This window comes from Manis javanica, chromosome 5 (genome assembly GCF_040802235.1).
Source record: "Manis javanica isolate MJ-LG chromosome 5, MJ_LKY, whole genome shotgun sequence".
NCBI lineage: Eukaryota > Metazoa > Chordata > Mammalia > Pholidota > Manidae > Manis > Manis javanica.
In genome coordinates, this window is record NC_133160.1 from 171,953,736 (window position 1) to 171,972,256 (window position 18,521).

At 61.1% G+C, this 18,521-nt stretch overlaps 1 protein-coding gene across 4 annotated transcripts in view; it reads left to right on the forward strand.

The window, feature by feature from the left end:
- The window catches only part of RGS12 (regulator of G protein signaling 12), a 134,729-nt gene extending 117,229 nt beyond the window's left edge, over positions 1-17,500 (forward strand). For 2 of the 4 annotated variants that reach the window (XM_036992423.2, XM_073237980.1), the window contains 8 exons: positions 1,202-1,396; positions 1,993-2,066; positions 2,564-2,690; positions 4,595-4,691; positions 6,145-6,224; positions 6,606-6,759; positions 8,125-8,586; positions 16,985-17,500. In XM_036992423.2, coding sequence (XP_036848318.1) covers positions 1,202-1,396; positions 1,993-2,066; positions 2,564-2,690; positions 4,595-4,691; positions 6,145-6,224; positions 6,606-6,759; positions 8,125-8,586; positions 16,985-17,211 — 1,416 coding nt within the window. In that variant the 3' untranslated portion in view covers positions 17,212-17,500. Of the gene's footprint in view, positions 1-1,201; positions 1,397-1,992; positions 2,067-2,563; positions 2,691-4,594; positions 4,692-6,144; positions 6,225-6,605; positions 6,760-8,124; positions 8,587-16,984 lie in introns of those variants that run through there. The other 2 variants (XM_073237979.1, XM_036992416.2) reach the window with 2 other exon arrangements.
- Positions 17,501-18,521: the final 1,021 nt, after the last annotated feature.

An 18,521-nucleotide genomic window follows, 5' to 3' on the forward strand; every position in this document is an offset into this window, starting at 1 on the left:
GCAGTCAGTCCTGCAAACTAGTTTTCTGAAGTAATGTTTGGGCAAAAGAGATCTTCAGGCTGTCAGCAGGTGACAGTGACAACCCAGGCAAACTGTACAATAGTGGGGTGTCTGCAGGAGCCATTTGAGGCAAGGAAATAGCAGCGTGGCTCAGAGACCCAGGCCTGCTGCACAGAACCCAGCCCGATGTGACCTGCTGGTTAAGGAGGCCCCCTGCATCTGAGTATGGGTCCTGGTGCTGGGTAAAGTGCTGAATGGTGATGTCCCGAGCTCTTGACCTACTTCATCAATGAGGTGGAGGATCCCCTTGCAGCTGCTGCTGCTCCCAGAGGGGCTCAGGCCCTAGTGCTTAGACGGCTGCCCTGACCCAGTCCCCCTGGCTGCCGTGAGTCACAATGCATCTCTTTCCTGAGTGCTTCGTGGCCGCAGGCCTTGGGATGGAGGCAGTTGCTACAAGCTGTCCTCGTCCAGGCAGAGGCTGGTAGCATTCATTCCCTAGGCAGAAATGGCACCGAGGCTGAGGCCAATCCTACATGCTGGCAGCCAGGAGCCCCTGCTTACTCCTCACTGGCTTCTCCTGACCTCCTGGTGGCCAGTGTCTGAGTGAGGGCTCTTCATCTCCCCAGGCACATGTTCCTGCCTCTGAGCCTTTGCCCAAGTGGCTCTACCCTCCCAGCCCCTTCCTTAGGCTGACCTGTTGTCCCTCAGTCCATTCATCTCACAGCCTGGCCGGCGTGCCTCATAGACCCCTGTCCCATAGACGGAGAGGTGGGCAAACATGGCACACAGTCACAGAGGGACTTCAGTGGGCTCCACAGAACGGTTCATCTGCCTCTGAGTCAGGGAGGCCAAGACAAAGACTCCCCCAAACTATAGTTTCAAGGGCCCTTCCTGTCCTGCGTAGAAAAGCTAGTTCAGCGTGGCCTTGTCAGTGCCAGGAGGCTGGAGGCTGAGTGGAAACGCAGTGCCTGCAGTTAGAACCATGATTGTGCTGCAGCCCCAGCAGCGCAGATGTCTTTTCGTGCACAGGGCACTGTGCAGATCTGCCACGGCATTTTTGCATTTGTGGAGCTGAATGTGGGACAGTAAGGCCCACTGTGCGGCCTCCCTAAGTGTGTGCAAGCCACCGAGAGCCTTCTGCGGGGCACCCCATGCACCTCTTGTAACCCGGGCACCTGTGGCCTGTCTCTGTGCTCCCCAGTCGGAGGCCCGCAGGACCTCAGGGCCTGAGAGGGACAAGGCCGCGACGCACTGCTGCATCCAGCTCCCGGACGGCACATCTTGTGTGGTGCTTGTCAGGGCGGGGCTGTCCATCAAAGAGGTCCTCTCTGGGCTCTGCGAGCGACATGGCATCAATGGGGCCGCTGTGGACCTCTTCTTGGTGGGCGGGGATAAGGTAGGACTACTGATCCTTACGGCCCTTCCAGAGGGTATCCTGTCCCGTGGGGGTCCTGCCTATGGGGGGTATTCTGCCCCTTGGGGGATCTTGCCTGTGGGGATCCTGTCCCATGGGGGATCCTCTCCTGTGGGGGAGATCTTGCCTGTGGGGGCATATCCTGTCCCATGGGGATCCTGCCCTGTGTGGATCCAGCAACTTGAGAGAGATCTTTCCTACTGGGGGGATATCAAGTGCTGTGGGGAAGATACTGCCCATGGGGGGAACTAGCTAATCTATTTGTCTTGTTAACTAACCTGCTTGGTCACCTGCCCCTTGGCCTGTATTAGGCCCTCAAGGTTGGTTGTGCTCTGCAGTCCTTGTCTGCACAGTGTGTTTGGTGGAGACCAGTCCCGCGGGCTCAGTCACGCTGCACAGAACCCTGTGCAGACTAATATTAGCCTGTTGAGAGAGCACAGGCTTCTCTCTTGGCAGGCTGTCTGTGCAGCTGCTCCTTTGTTGGGCACAGCTGTGTGCCCGCTGAGCACCATGGGGCGTTTCAGGCACTCGCTGCCCCCACTGATCTCAGCCTCTTTGTTCCTTCCTGTGCTCCAAAGCCTCTGGTGCTGCATCAGGACAGTAGCATCTTGGAGTCTAGGGACCTGCGCCTAGAAAAGCGTACTTTGTTTCGGTAAGAAAAATGGTAGTCGCCACTTCCGTGAGGCTTCCTGAGCCACTGGCAGTGCCTGAGGGCTCTCTTTCCTTGCCAGCCTGCTCTCTGCCCATTAGCATTGCAGCTGCCACATGGTAGGCTGGGGAAGGAGTGCCCACAACCCCGTCGTGAGCTAGCAGGGGCAGGGGTGGTAGCCCCCAGGAGCCCAAGACCCTCTCCCTTCCTGCCCTAGGACCACCACAGCAGGGCTGCTCCCCAGGGCTCAGGCTAGACAGTAGAGCTCTGGCCATCCTGTGGGAAGGGATCTGCTCTTTGCTGGGTGTGACAGCCCTGCTCAGCCCACCTGGGACCATGGAGAGGCCTGTATGGGCTTTCTTCTCCAGTGAAGAAGGTATTCCACGACCCAGCCTGAGTGAACACCTGTGGTGCTACATTGCTCTGCTCTGAGAGAGCATGTCTAGGTGAGGACTGGCCTGTGTTTGCAGCAGATGTGTTCCTGTGCCCCTCCCCCCCAGGCTGGACCTGGTTCCCATCAACCGGTCCGTGGGACTGAAGGCCAAGCCCACCAAGCCCGTCACGGAAGTGCTGCGGCCCGTGGTGGCCAAGTATGGCCTGCACCTCAGTGAGCTGGTGGCCAGGCTGGTGAGTAACCTCGGACCTGGGCTATGTCCCCTGAGCCCACAAGGTCACAGCACCTGCTTGGTGTGGTGGGCAGAGCCGGAGGGGCCCACCCACCGCCGTCCACTGCAGTTTCTCCCAGCCAGGTCCTGTGGGGTGCACTTCTGCCCCACACTTCTGCCCCGTTGAGTGGAAATGCTTGTGTTTGTTTACACCTCACTCATTACTGGAGGGATTTGGCTTGATACTGAGATGTGGTTTTGGTGCCAGGAAGCCAGAATGAGAAACAAACAAAAACCCCTGACATATTTGCCAGTCTGATGAGAGCGGAGTGCAGGGGCCCTGGCGGCAGCTGTGGGCCTTCTGCTGCCCATCTTAGGCACAGCCCCCTCGCCTGATTTCCTAATCCCGTCTACACCTTGTGGGTCTGGATCCACTCTGGCATTGCCAAGCAGGGCGCAGGGCCATCCCGTAAGTGGCGGGGGAGACAGTCCTCTGGGACGGAAGGAGGCAGCCCAAGGCGAGGGCACAGTCACCTGTCCCGGTGACCAGAGGGCATTTGTGGGGCAGTGTCCAGGTCAGCAAGCTTGGAGAACTGAGACCTTGTTTGTGGCGAGGTCGCCTGTGTCCCAGGAGGCTCGGCGTTTGCTTTGCTTGTGAGGATTCATGACACACTGCCTGCCTTGTGCTTTTCTTTCTGTACAAAGGAATCTTTATCAGAGCTATGAGTTCAGGCATTTTTAGGATATTAGTTTTCTCTGTGAAATGGGCCCCCAAATTGTTCACGATCTCTGATGTGTATGAGAGGCCTATGTTAGTTGTGCACAGACATCTGAGGGTGACTGGAACCTCCCTCCCCAGCTCAGCAGGGGGAACTGCTGCTCTGGAGTCCAGGATACACCCAGTGAGTGGGTGTGGGTGGCCTCGGTCCCCTGTGGGCCTCCCTGCTCTTACCCTGTTGAGACCCTAAGCTATGGCTGAACTCCTCTGCGCCTCCGTCTCCCTGTCTGTAAAATGGGGCTGGTCATGGCAGTGTCCTGGGGTTGTTGAGGGCTCCCAGTCCCCGGGGTCAGACCAGTGGGCCCAGTCCTGGGAAGGTGGCGGAGGCCCTCCTTGGAGGGTAGTCAGGCTGACCGGGGCTCGGGCCGGGAGGGCCCTCGAGGAGTAGGCTGTGGCGTGTGTGCTTCTCCCGGGACACCTGCCAGCCCCTCAGTGAGCGTGGGCCACCTGCGCCAGCACTGTCACAGTGGGGTAGGGCCCCTCCCAGCTGGAGCCCCCGAGGGAGCTGGCGGCCACTCTGACCTGGCATTGGGCCCAGTGCCACGTTCAGGGTTCTGTTCTGAGACGGTGGTGATGGGACCTGAGCGGCAAGATCGTGTCCCCGAGGACAGAGGGCAGGACCCCAGGTTCTGTGGTCATGGGCGCTGCCCCAGCCCCAGCCTGCTCCTGGTTGCTCGCCTCTGCTTCCTAGTCGCCATGGAGGCACTGCTCTCAGATCTCACCCCCCATCAGGGTCTGAGGGCCAGTGAGGTGGGGTGTGGGTGCCCCTCATCCAGGTCATGACGAGTGGGAGACTTAGTCCACCTTAATGTAGTATTTGAAGTCAGTTAGCGTGTGGACTAAGCTACTGGCCGCAGTCAGCAAGTGTTCTTTGCCAGGGCCTCCATTCGCCCAGTGCCAGCTTACACTGATTCCTCAGGGCACCCCCAGTGCTTGGAGGCCCACGTTCCTTCATCCTGGGCCCACGGGCCTCGGCAGGGTGCCTGGTGTGTGCCCTGAGGCAGCTATGCCAAGGTGACAAGTCTTGGGTCCCCCAAGTGTGACCCCATTGAGCGTGACACAGACTTGCTGGCAGCAGCTGAGCCCCACATGGCTGTTCCTGGCAGGTGTGGTGGCTGCGTTGCTCAGTGTACCCTGTCTACCTTTAGAGTGGAGAAAAGGAGCCCCTGGACCTTGGCGCCCCCATATCGAGTCTGGATGGACAGCGGGTCATCTTGGAGGAGAAGGAGCCCCCCCGGGGAAAGGGTAAGGAAGGCCTGGCGGCTTCGGCCCACTCAGGGCCCCCTGCTCTGCCTCCTGAAAGCCCTCACCCTGTAGCCTGGCCGTCTCGCAGCAGCACCACAGATGGCCTCACTTGGGTCTGGGGTCTTACAAGACCTGGTGAACCGCAGCTGTAGCAGAGTTCAACCCCAGATAGGCATCTGAGGGGCCCAGACTAGCTCTGCCCCTGCCTGTGGGTAGCAGGTGCCCGGACCAGGAGCATGGGGGCCTCATGCTGGGAAGCCTGTGCCTACTGATGGGCCGGCACCTTTTTAGCTGTAAGAAGGGGCGACAGACCCTGGTGGTCCCTGCAGGATTGCTCTAGAGAGTGCTGTATTCCTGGGGGGGCCTCCCAGCTCTCCACACAAGGGACCTGGGACGCTGGGCCCAGCAGTAGCTGAGACGTGGGCCAGGTTTGCAGACCCCTTTCCCACATGCTGTCTCAGCCACGACAGTCCTGCCCTGGGGACACTGGGGTCCCCCCAGCACTGTGCCTGGCCTTAGGTGTGGTAGCTGGGGCTCACCCTGACCCTCCTCGGGGCACTCAGCCCCCTCAGGTGGCGGGCAGCAGGAAGCTTGTCTCCTACAGAGAGCTTTCTGGAACTGCTGACTGTTTCTTTGGGCAAGTCTTCGTTAAGGAGCTGCTAGAGGTGTCTTTGGGATGCCCCTTCTCTTTCCCAGGCTTGGCCAGGAAGGGCTGTAGGCCTGGATCTGAGGGCTGGCTCAGCTCCAAAGTGTGGCCCAGGTCTCTTGTCTCTGTCACCTCGGTGGCCCGGGCTGTGATTGACCCCCTGCCCTAGGGGCCGCAGTGCCTGCTCCTCCTCCCGTCCTTCCTGGCCACTTACTGCTTCTAGGGAAAGCTGTGCTCTCGGCCCTGGGCCTGGCAACCTGCCTGTGGGTGAGAGTGCCTGAGAGCCCTCAGTCTTTCAGCGCTCCCTTCAGGATCTGATGAGGTGGGACTCTCAGCCTGTGTGCACACGTGGTCTGATAGGCAGGCGCATGCCACATTATCTGTAGAACTGCTTACAGTCAGCGGTGTGGCGGTCCCTCTGGTTGACCCTAGGCCAGAGGCCAGCCTAGAGCCCTGACTTCGGGCAATGGCCATATTGGGAAATACGTAGTGAATGTGAGACTATTCTACTTCCTAAAGAATATTCATGCCAAAGAGTACCAGAAATTAGCTTTTCCTTCACCATGCCAAGTGCAGGGAGAAGCTGCCATGTGTCCACACCAGCCCACGGGCACGGTGGGCCCAAGAGGGTGGTGCTTTGTCCTTTGCCCTGCCCCAGGTATTTTGACCTATGCATGCATATTAGATAAGGGATATCTAATACCTTGGCTTCTCTGCAACTGAGCTCTCAAAGACAATATAAATACTGTTATCAATGTTCAGGCAGATTTGCAACTGACTGATCATAGAGCTTGTCATTATGTTCAGCATCCACAGATAAACAGAAAGGGGCACCAGCCAAACAGAACATAGCTGCAAATTCTGGTTCCAGAAGCCACTCGGCTACGGTAATTCCCCTCTGCCCTGTCCACACGGTTTCCTGGCCCCCAACTGGTGCAGTTCAAGGGCAGGCCGGGCTCCTCACAAACCTCTGGCCAGCCTACCTGTCCCTGCTTGTGCCTACCAGCTCTCTGCTGGGGGTTGGCCCTGCACCCCTTGGGGGTTTCTTTGCACCCATTGCCGGTGCCTGGTCCCCACTAACCTGTGAATGAGCTCGCTTACCCCTGCGGCGGGCACTGGGGCTGGGTGTGCTCTCATTTTCAGAAATTGCTGTGCCACGCAGTCTGTGTTGATGCTGTCTGTGTTTGCGAGGCCCTGTTATCTCTAACTGTTGACTGTGTTGTTGTGTCTGGAATGTAAGTAGAACTTTGACTTTCCTTCTAATGCAGGGAGAGGAGAGAACACTAGGCAAGTCTAATTCTATTAAAATAAGAGGAGAAAATGGAAAAAATGCTAGGGAGCCCCGGCTTTCAAAGAGAGAAGAATCTATTGGAAAGATTGGGAAAAAAAAATATCAGAAAATTAATTTGGACGAAGCAGAGGGTATGTCTACTTTTTAAAACTTCCACGTTTTTAGTGAATGCAATGTCAGTTTTCCAGTGCAATCGTTAGAACTTTCTCTGTTACTGACCTCAGGCGATTCTGATCTTTGTCACACTGAGAATGTGCCCCATGTCAGTCTGTGGCTGTTGGTGGGACTTTCCTAAAACCCCCCTTTTCAGACTGAGAGTCCCTTCGGGGCCCTGAAGATTCAGGGAGTACCCACAGGGCAGCACTGGGTTCTGCAGGTTCTGACTGCCCCCTCCGCCTCCCCAGCTTAGAGGGGGACCTAGTGAGCATCAGAGGGTCCGCCTTGCTGAGGGCCCTCACCAGCAGGGTGGGTACCAGGCAAGGGGGCAGTAGGCCCGGAGGGCCCGGGCTCGCTGACCCCTGCTGTCGGGAGCCAGGAGGTAGGGCTGTGTGTTGGCCTTCAGGCCAGTGGCCCTGCACCCCGTGGGCTCACAGGAGAGGGAGGGCACCCCTGAGAGGTTGAGAGGGAGGAAATCTCCTTCCTGGAGCCTTGGTTTTCCTCCAAGCTTATAACAAAGGGAAGCATTAAGAGCAGAAGGGAATTAATGGCTGGCACTTAAACCCAGGGAGGGCTTCTGGTCTTCTAGGCTCCTCACAGCCCTCCTGTGACCACCAGCCTCAAACCATAAGACCTGCCTCCTTCAGCCTCTACTGGCCACTGAGGAGGCTGAAGCAAAACACACACCTCTCACCTCTGAGAACGATTAAGATCTGAGATTTTAAACTCCTTGTCGTCGTTCAAAGGCTGAGTGTAATTTAAGTACTAAAGTTTGGTTTAGATAGCTTCTGCTAGAGCAGTGAACTCGAGCCACCCAGGTAAGGAAAAGGAGCATTCTGGGCAGCCAGCAAGGAGGCTGGGGGCACACGGGCGGCTGGCCCGGGGTGCCCGGGAAGCTGGGAGGCCCCAAGTGGCTGCAGGGCTCTGGGTGGGAGATGGAGTCAAGGCTGGCACTGCTGTGAGCCCCCATCAGCACCACTCTCTGCACCCATGAGGGTCCCCCTTCAGTTCCGATGCCGGGACTCCCCAAGGGTAGTCAGAACCCCAGGCCAGGGCAGAGCAGCGTGCTCCTGAAGTCTCGTCAGCCTGGCCGTGTGCAGTGGAGGGTTTGGAATTGTTTGAGCCTGGCCTCACACACCCTGGGAAGCAGGGAGGCCCAGGCTCTTGGACTCAGAATAGGGCGCTGGAAGACCAGCTCACCCCCGGGTCCGTGGGCAAGCTGGGGCTCTGCCGCCATAGTTGAGTGGGAAGGCAGCCTATGGCCGGACTGTGTGCTTTTGCTGCGGCCTGTCTGAGTGTGAGACGCTAAAGCCCGGGCGCTGTGGGCTTTCTTCCAACAGAGTTTTTCGAGCTCATTTCCAAAGCCCAGAGCAGCAGAGCAGACGACCAGCGTGGGCTGCTGAGGAAGGAGGACCTGGTGCTGCCCGAGTTTCTGCGCCTGCCCCCTGGCCCCACAGAGCCTGCCCTCTCCTCCCCGGCCCTGGCCAAGGGCTGCAGCAAGAGAGCCCTGCCGGGCAATGGCAGGGAGAGGGCCCCCTGCCTACGGGAGACACGGGGACCTGCCCAAGACTGCCACGAAAGTCCAGGGACAAGCCCTGGCTCGGCTGACAGCCCGCCGTCCTGTGCCCCCCGGACCCCCACGGCCCACAGGCAGGGAGCGGAGGCCGCAGACGTCCAGACCATGGAGGGCGAGCACGTAGCCGACCTGACGCTCACAGGGGAGGGGGACATCAGCAGCCCCAACAGCACTTTACTGCCGCCACCCCCCACTCCGCAGGACTTGGCTGCACCTACAAAACCAGGTACCTCCAGGTTTGAGTCCCTGGCACACCTTTGACTCTCTGCGTCTCCACTGTCCACCTGTGTTATCTCCTGGTTTCCAATTAAAAGAGAAGCTGCCGTGTTCAGTCGGCCCTTGGCCCTTGACTGTCTGCCTAGCAGGGTGCTTCAGCGTGGCCTCTCCACTGTCAGTCACTGCCGGCAGCCCATGCCCTCTCCGAAAGGGCACTGGGTGGCAGCTGAGGTCAGAGTATGGTCAGGACGGGCCACAGAAGGGCGGCAGGCCATGCGGCCACGGGTGCTCCCAGAGGGCCGCGTGCGTGGTGGCGCCCGCACTGGGGCACGCTGTGGTGAGCTCTTCTCTGCCCTTTCTGCCCTCCACTGAGCCAAGGCCCCAGAACTTGCAAAAATGTGTGTGTTCTCTTAACATCTGGCTAGTTACTAGTATTTTTAGTGTGTTAGTCCTAAGATTGGAAAAAAATAACATTTGTCTTGAGCAAGTAAAAAGCCCTGTGATTTAGAATAGGTCTGTGCTCTCTGACGCTGGATCCGTGTAGGGGGGGCATCAGGCAGCAAGTGTGTCAGCCCCGTGTGGGCCAGGCAGTGCCCAGTACCAGGCAGCTGAGGGCTTCCGTGGGCTCCCTGGCCTTGGGCAGGAACAGGCGCATCTCCAGCAGAAGCCCGGATAATGTGTGAGGGTGACTGATGAGCTGGTGGCAGGACTGCCTAAGGCCACTGTGTTAGATATGGAGGCGTGGCTCCTGCCTCTGGGAAGGGGCTCTGGGAGCAGCTCCACCCCCTGCACTAGTGCCACGACCCACGTGCCCACGTCCCGGTCCCCGCAGCACAGATGAGGTCCTTCCCAGTGCGTGCTGCTCACAGTGCCCTGGTGCCCCCCCTTTCCCTGTGTGCCCTGTGATGTGTGTACTGTGAGGGTTGTGATCTGCTTTGGGGGCAACATGAATGCCTGCATTGGCTCAGCCGTGGCCCAGGAACCTGGCCAGCCTGGTCCTGCCTCTGCTGCACCTGGATGGGGAGCAGGGGAGCATCGTCACTGTGGGTCGTGTGTGTGTTTACATACCTGGGCACTTCTGGGGGACGGGTGCCGTGTGCGGTGGGCCCTGGGGCACCTCCCACCGGTGCATGGATGTGACCCTGGGAGGAGCGGTGGCTCTGCGTGTGTGTCCCTGCACCGCAGTCCACCCTGCCCCCTGCCTCCTTCCCTGCTCACACCTGTGTAGTCTCACCCACGTTTGAGTCTGTGTGCCTCCCAGAGTAATAAACTGCTCATCTCATCATCGGACTGACTGAAACCTCTCTTCTTCATTTACCATTTGTCTCCACTTTAATAAACTGTACATATGTTTTAGTCTAGGGGAAATTTACACATTTTTAGGGAATTCAATGGGTTTACCTTAATATACTGGCTTTTAAAAACACTTCATAGATTTTCTCTAACACCTCCTACAGGCCCACCAACCCAGGGTGACAAGCATGAGGAGGAGGCAGGTTTGGGTGAGGGCAGAGGGGCCCACCTGGGAGACCACGGGGCAGGGGTGGGGCAGTGGAGCCCAGTGGTCAGCTCGCTTGGGGCCTTGTGTGCAGGGCTCCCCACCCCCTGAGCACACCCAGTGGCCTTGGCCACAGGCCTGCCCTGTCCGCCATTGTGGCCAGGAGAAAACCCAGTGGTAAGGCCGTGGTCAGGGAGGCCACAAGGCTGAGAATGGAGATGAGCAGCTGGCCTGCTGGCTGCCCCCTCAACTGTGCCTGGCCAGCTCCACACTGCGAAGCTCCCTGCAAGAAACAGGCCCGCCCAGTTTACCCATGTGGGGCCCAGTTTTCCCACCTAACAATCATCAGCTTGGGCAGTGCAGCCATGCCAGGCGCCTTCCCTTCCCCTGCTTGTCCCCCAAGGCTCCTCTGGTCTCCCAGCCCCCGGGACGGGGGGACCCTGAACCCTTGGCTCTTGGCTGTCCTGAGCCAGGAGGGGGTGGAAGGAACTTTGTCACAGGCCAGTGAAGTGGGCCATGACACAGCTGTGGAGTGTCTGTACTGCACTTGGTGTCCGCTGGAGCTGACAGGCTATCTGCGGGGAAGGGCCGCAGGGTTGAACTTCCTTCGGTGCAGCACACTCCCAAGCCCAGCTTGACCAGGGGCAGCGGGGTGGAAGCCCCCAGGTGAGGCTTTGCTGTGAATTTTCTGCATTGCAGTCACTTCTGCGCCTAAGCCTGGCAGCTGGGGAAGCGCAGCCAGATTCCTTGGTCATGTGACTGAAGAGCCGGACTAGGCGCTGCACTGTGTTTCTCAAGGTCTAGCAGGCGCGTTTACTTGGAGTAAACTGATCTAACCGGTGCTGTGAAGTATTTCTTAGCAACACGAGGGCTGCTGCAGACCCCCAGGCTCCCCACCCTAGCTGCATCTGGACTGTGCAGCTGGCTTGGGGGCTGCTGGCAATGCACCCCCAACCAGGGACTGTCCCTCTGAGCGTCGCAGCTCACCCACCCCAGCCCACAGTCCCCAACCCACATAAAGAGGCCTTTTGGCACCCTGTGTGGCCCAAGGACAGACGGAGGTGTTGGAAAGGACTCGGCCGAGAAGCCGGCCTCTGGTGCAGTGCGGCCTCTGTAGGAACACGGCCCCAGCTGCCTCCCTTGCCGTTACCTGGCTGGTTCCATGGAAGCCCAAGGAGGTAGTGGTGTCTCAGCTCTGGTTCCCCACCTACACGCCCATGCCCACCATGGTGCTGGTCCCCTGGGTTAGCCTTGGGGGTTGAGGGATGCCCGTGCCTACACACTTGGAGAATACCTGCTTCCTAGTGTGAAATGCACATGTATTGAACTGAATTTTTGGTGAGGGTACCCCAAGCTGCCTTGGAGCTGGCTAGGGGCCCCCTAGCCCAGGCCCAGCCCCTCCCCAACCTCAGGGGACCCAAGGCTGGGTCTTCCCACCCCGAGGGCTGAGCGCCCGGCCAACACTGTGCTCAGCAGTGCGCCCACCTGGGGTGCAGGGCTGGGCCCCAGGGGATCTGGGAGATGGCTTTGCAGCCCCTCCCCACCTCACTGCCCCAGCCCCAGGCAGGCTGTGCTGGCCTTGCAGGCCTGGGTCAGGGTCCTGGGCTGAGCTGCTTCCAGCCCCTTAGGAGGCCGGCTCCCTGCTTCCCTTCTCGGCCAGCTCTGCAGCAGCCCTCAGTGACCACGCAGGAGCACAGCTGACACCAGGGCCACATGCCCTCCCTGGGAAGAGTTCTCACACAGCCGTCCCGACTGGGGTTCCTGGGGGGCTCAGGCATGAGGAGATGCTGCTTACTGGGTGAGGCAGAAGTCACCCCGGCTTGGAGGCCAGGTACCCAAACGCATATCCAGCTCCCAGAGTGGCGGCCCTGGAGAGCCCACAGCTCACTTTCTGGCAGAAGTCTGCTTGCTGTGGCTCGCGGTGTGGTTTCCATAGGAACAGAGCTAGAGAGTGCCCAGGCCATGCTTCCGCGCAAGGGGCCACAGTGTCCCCTCGGCAGGGAGGGCAGCCAGGCCATGTGCCCCTGGTGTGGCTGCAGGGCCCAGGAACCCATCTGTACCTGGCTGCCCAGGGCTCTGCCACCCTCCTTCCTTCCCCACCGCCAGCCTGGAACCCGGCCAGTTTCAGGGTATCATACCCACTTTTCCTAGGTGGAGAAGTGCTGGGTTGGGGACACCACACAAGCTTACTCCCGGACAACAGCCACATGCAGGCCTCTCGTTGGCCCCAGTCCAGCAGCCTGTCCCCCAGGGCGTCAGGGCCTCCTGGGATGGATGAGCAGGGCCTCCCAGTCCAGGACCACCTCTTGTTCCCGGTCCATCCCCAATGCATGTTGTCTACCTGCCCTCTGGGGCAGGATAGCACAGCCTTCAAGCACAAACCACAACGTGGACAGGGGTGGCTGCCTGGCTTTCTCGGGGTCGTGAGTGCTAGGGTCCTGCCGATCTCAGGCCCTTTTGGTGACGGAAGGGCAGCTCCTGCCCGGGGTCTCTCCAGTACCCCCCCTTCCAGCAGAGCACGCTGTGTCACTCTGGCCTTGACCTGGCCAGAGTGGACCTGAGCAGACCACCTGCTAGAGGCCTGGAGTCTCCACGGGCTTCCCAGAGCTGATGACCCTGCGTCACAGTGTCTCCTGTCGTTGCCCCACCTCCGGGCACACTCGCCACTGCGCCCGCTGTTGGTCTGCTCTCCCCAACCTCTGGGAGTCTCAGAGGGAAGCTGAGGGCTGTCAGTGGCTTCCGGTGCAACCCCTCCACCTCTGCCAACCCTTCCAGTTCAGCTTAGGTTCCTGGATCTCAGCCACCTATGCCCACCAGGAGCTAGGGCTCCTGCCTGCAGCCCTCCATGGGGTCCACCCGCCCGCACACCTGTGCCTGTGGCCCCGAGACCGCCCAGTCCTGCTCCCCCCTGGGTACCCCCCTTGCCACATGAGGCTGTTCTCTGTAGTTGGGCGCCTGCTGGGTGCTCGGTATGGCCCCCCCCTTTCACAGTCCAGCCCCTGCTGGGGACCAGCCTGCAGAGAGGCCTTGTGCGCATCACAAGCCAGAACCAGGGTTTTGGTCCAGGCTGTCCCTGACTTCTCCAGTGGAAACCCGGTAGACCTCTGGAAGCAGATGGAGCAGATGGGGTATCCGGGTGCTAGAGGACAGACCATGGGGTTCCTGTCCCTGGCACTCACCTGGATCTTCTAGTTCAGCCCTGCACATGTCTCCTTGGACTGTGGGAGCTTCTGAGGGATGCCCCAGGAAGCTTCCCAGGGGAGTGGTGCGGTGGCCTTGAAGGATACACAGGCCCCATCCTCAAAGACTATGCCCAGCATGGCGGGCAGAAGTCACAGCAAGGTGTCTGGAGGACAGGCAGGGCTCCTCTGGGGCAGGAAGGACCCTGGGATGGGTAGCTGGGGCCAGATCCTGGGGGAAAGCCTGGAGGTTGCTGAGGGGTGGAGCTGTGCCCTGGCCCTACCCTGCCAGGGCAGCCCTGTGTCCTGCCATCCTGAGAGTCCTGGCCTGGCTGCCACCTTCTCCTGACACGGAGACGTGAGGATCTGAGTGGGCCTGGCAGCCCAAGCAAAGAATTAATGCTAGTGGGCAGATGAAGGGGTGGCCTGGGGACTGACCAAGACAGCTGGCAAGGGGCTCACCAGCGGGGAAAGGGGAGGTTCCCGGGCTCCCTTGAGGGGCTCTCGAAGTTCTGGGTTACAGCAGGGCCTGACTGTGCAGAGCTGGAACTAGCAGAATTTGGTCAGCCAGAGGGCAGGGTCTGCAGAGCCCTGGGAAGAGGAGGGGTTGGCAGGGTGGCCAGAAGGTACAGGGGGTCAGTGTGGCTCCAGTGTCACATCTGGTGCTTGAGAGAGCTGGGGCAGAGGACCTGTGTGAGCTGGCACCAGGAGCGGGCCTGCACACAGAGCAGAGGCAGGGCCCCTCCGAGGGCAGTGGCGGCCCGTGGAGCCCGCAGGGCCTTCTGTCAGGCGAGCAGGGAGGGAAGCCTCAGGAGGCCAGTGGGCAACTGCTCCAGGGCAGGCCCTGGCATAAGGCTGTGACACTCACTCGCCATGCCAAGCGGGGCCCCGCCCCTGAGTCATGGGCTTGGGCTGCCGCTTAATTAGATCAAGTCTGGGCAGGGCAGGCAGGAAACGTCTGAGTGGCAGCCATCCTCCCGTGGACCAGCCACACCATCCCCCAAAACAGGTATCCTCCCCATCCTCAGCCCACTGAGCTGCCCGAGGCTGGGGTCCCCTAGGTGTGGCTGGGGTCCATCCCTGCTGCAGGCCTCTGTGTTCCCCGGGGTCTGCACTGGGCTAGACAGGAGAGAGCTGGGCTCCTGAACCCGTGTGGGGTCACAGGCCATTTATGCTCTAGACAAATGCACAAAATGGGGACAAATGATTGCAGGGCAAACCCTGCCACTCTACACACACCAGTCCAAGGCAAAGACCCGCCTGCCCCCATCATCTCCAGCCCTGCAGCCTGGCATTTGGAGCGATGGGGACCTGGTGACAAGCAGGGGACAGGGTGGATCCCAGCAGGCCCTAGCGGAAGGAACATTTGCTGAATGACTAAAGGACTGTGAGAGAAGCTTCTTTCCAGTCATGGCTGCACCACGTGCACTCTCGGGTCCCAGGAGAGGCGCTCTTCCTGCAAACCTCCCGTTGCCCCACCATTGGCTGAGCTGCCCAAATGGGATGTGCTCAGCGGAGCAGCCCTGTGGGAGGCAGGGGACCAGCACGTGTGGGCTGGGCACTCTGGCGTGAATGCAGACAGTCGCCTCTGCTTCCTTGACCTGGTGTTGAGAGGATGGCCTGGGTGCCCCGTAGGGGAGGCCACGCCTCTGCCTCTGGGCTGGACCTGCCCTGGGAGGCCGTGTGGAGGTGCTCTGCAGGTGTGGAGGGCACTGGGGCCGGAGGACCCAGGGCCACAGAACAGCTGGGGGAGCACAGGCTCCTGACCTCCATGTGTGGCATTGGACCATGGGGAGAGCACAGTCTTCACTCCACCTGCAAGGCTGGGAAACTGAGGCACGGTGGGGGGGGGCAGTCAGCGGAGCTGGACGCCCCTCCAGCCTGTCCACTGTGGGCTGAGGGTTCTCTGCCCCAGGCTCATCTCCGATACCCTTTCAGATATGCCAGGGCCCAAATGTGGGCCCTGAGTCCCCTGCAGCCTAACCCTTCCAGCACTGCCCAGTCCCCACCCTGGGGGGGGCCTGGGAGCTCAGTGGGGGGAACTCGGGCTGAGAGGCCCTGCCGAGCCTCTGCTGTGCCCACCCAGCACTGGTCTGTGGGGACTGGCCGCATGTGTAAGGGCACTGACAGCCTTGGGCAGGTGAGCCTGCCCACTCCAGGGTCTAGAAACTTCTAAGGCTGTTCCAGCGGGGTGGGTGGTGACCACTGAGAGGCCCATGGTGGGGCAGGGTGGAGTGAAGGGCCAGGCAGCCCAGGGATTTGGTGACTGGGTGAGAAAGTGTTGAGGGGTGCCCAGCACCCAGAGCGGGCCCCCGAAAAACTCAAGAGTTTGTGAAGGGAAAGACATGGCCCCGAGGGGGCAGGCAGGCGGACAGGCAGATGGCCAGGGTGGGAGGGGCAGGGGGAGGCCAGAAACCAGGATGAGGCCCCTGCCCGGCTCTGGTCTGTGAGCTGCAGCAGCCAAGGAGCCCAACTGTGGGGCGGTGGGGCAGCGGGGGAGGCCTGCTGTGCCTGGTGAGGCCTTGCCCTGAGGATACAAACCCCACCCCGGGCTTGGTCCTCCCTACACAGCCCCAGTATGGGTGCCTCGCCCTGCAGCCCTGGCATTGCCAAGGGCCTCACCCCACATACTGTCACCTGATGGTCCCTCTACCCAAGGTCAATCCTGCAGGCAGGCCCTCTGGAGGAATTAGGGGCCCTACTGGTCTGGGCTGGGGTGGGAGGTCAGGGTAAGAGGACTCTGGCCGTCTCAGCTGTGGCCCAGCTCTTTCCTGAGCTGTGGTGTGGGGGTAAGAGGACCATAGGGCGGGTGTCCAGCATGGGCGGGGTGCCATGACACCCTGGAGACAGCGCCAGCTCCCCCACACTGCCCTCTGCTGGCCACACCCCGGGAGGCTGCCTGGATCCCTCTGAGCATCAAGCCGTGGTGAACCCGGGGCTCTGCCCCTTCCCTGCCCCTCCCACTTCCTCTGCCATCCCAGCACCCCCACCCCTGCCCCAGGCACTGAAGTCTTCATTTCTGCAAACACAGACCCAGACACTGGGCGTACACACTCTCCCCACTCACGGCCCTGCAAGGGTCATCAGGGCTGTGGGAGCCCCGCCGGGGGCGGGCATCCAGGGCTACCTGGAAGAACAAGGAGGCGGCAGGAGGAAGGCTTGGGGGCGTGGGGGGCTCCTCCCAAGGAGGGCGCCCAGCTGGGCGGCACAGCCCGGGGGGGGTGAGATGCTCGGCTGGCTTGCTACAGTCCGGGCCAGGGCAGGTGCAGGGAATCCTGTGTCCCTGTGGCAGGTGAGGGACTCCCTTATAACCCAGGTGCAGCACCCCACACCTCAGCCCCCAGCCCCTGGGCCCTGGCCTTTGCTCTTCACCTGCACAAGCCTTTTGATTTCCGCCCACTGCCCCCCACGTCGGGGTCCTCCCCTTGCCTGTGGTGCATCTGTGGAGGGCTGGCCATGGTGCCAGTGTGTGCTCGGGCCCACGGCGAGCATGGGCTTCTTTAATAAGAGGTTTGAGGTTGGCGCCTTGTGGACAGCATGTCACCAGCAGACTTCCCAGCACTCCTGCCCCAGGGCCCAATGCTGGAGGCTGCCTGCTTCTTAATGCACTTGGGTGTGTGAGGGACCCTTCCACAGCCAAGTGCTATGCCAGGAGGGCGGGTGGCGTCTTCTGCCCTAGGCTTCCAGGGCAGGGCAGACAAGTGACCGCCTCTCTCTTCTCCCTGTGACAGGAGGCAGGGCCCAAAGCAGCAGAGGCCTCCCAGTCAACACGATCATTGATGTGGACCACGTCACAGGCTGTGCACCCAGATCAGGCAGCAGCATCCCGGGAGTGTGGACGGGTGCCCGGAGGTCACGGGCCGACGGACCCCCAACAGCAGACACCCCTGGCCTGAGCCCCGCCCCAGGTGGGCCCGCCCAGCCCAACACCAGCTCACACCATGCGACCTTTGTCTGAGGCTGCCGGGAACCGTGTGCCCCAGCCAGTCCTCCGAGGCCACATCCAAGCTGTCCTGTCTGCATACACCTGTGGAGGCCCGTGACCTTGGGACCTCAGGACAGCCTGAGCCCCACCCCAGGGCCTGGGAGGGGCTGCCGCAGCCAGCAGGTCCCCGGAGCCGAACCAGGAAAGGTTCCGGGCCCTTGCTCAGACGTTTCCCCTCCGCTGGCCCTGAGGGCGCCTCGGTCTGCCCCTGCTGGGCTTCAGAGCCCATTCTTCCCTCAATAAATTGCCTTGTGGACCCCCACGCGTTGGCCTTGTGCTGGGTCCTGGGGCCACAGACCCTGCCCTCAGGAGGTGTGGTTCTCGTGGGGCTCTGAACGTGTTGGGAGAGGGGCCGAGAAAATGGGCAGAGAAGGAAGTCCACATTGTGGGCCTCGAGGCTATACCCTGCAGTGGGCGAGGAAGGGGCCCTGCTGGGTGGAGGCCTCTGGCCTGCCCGCTCGGGCCGTGCTCTGCTCATCCACCCACGGCCTCCTTTCTGGGTTGGCTGCCGTGGGGCAGGGCTCGGCCCGGGAGGCCTGCAAGCTCCATGGCTACCCGTGCAACTGCGAGCCTGGCCTTCTGCTCGCCCATCCGTGCCCTCGGCCTCATTTAGGGGGGTGATCTGGCCAGGCCTGTCTGTTGGGGATGGGTCATCGGAGTGGACACTGGATTGCTGAGAGACCCTGGGAAGCATGAGGCCCTGAGGTGGGAGGGGCAGCTGGTGGGCCAGGCTGGGGGCATGGGCCCCAGTGCCCATGCAGCTGGGCCCTGAGGGGACCCCCAACCCTCCCTCCACAGAGCTGCCCCCAGCACCCACACTGTCCAGCCCCTACCCTGCCCCCAGCACCCAGCTTGCTCCCAAGCGCCCACCTAGCTCAGCACACCCCTGCACAGCACCCACCCTGCCCCCAGCACCCACTGTACCCCAAGCTGGGTGCCACTGCTTCCATTTTCCATCCCTCTGCACAGTTGGGAATATGTGGGCCCAGAGAGGGTGGTCTGGGGGTGCACATTGAGGCGGCTGCAGTGCCTGGCCGATCCTAAGGCCAGAGTGCAGGGCCAGCCTCCCCTGCCACCCATAGGTGGCCAAGCTGACTCACGGAGAACCGGAAGAATCCCCACCTCATGGTAGCTCAGAATGGCAGAAGAGGGTTCTGTGGTGGCTTTCCTGCGGCCCCCAGCACCCTCCAGGCCTGGGTGGGGGAGTTCTGCCGCTGTGTCCAGGGCAGCACCCCATGGCAGGTCACAGGTGCAGAGAGCAAACCTGGGCAGGACCCAAGCCC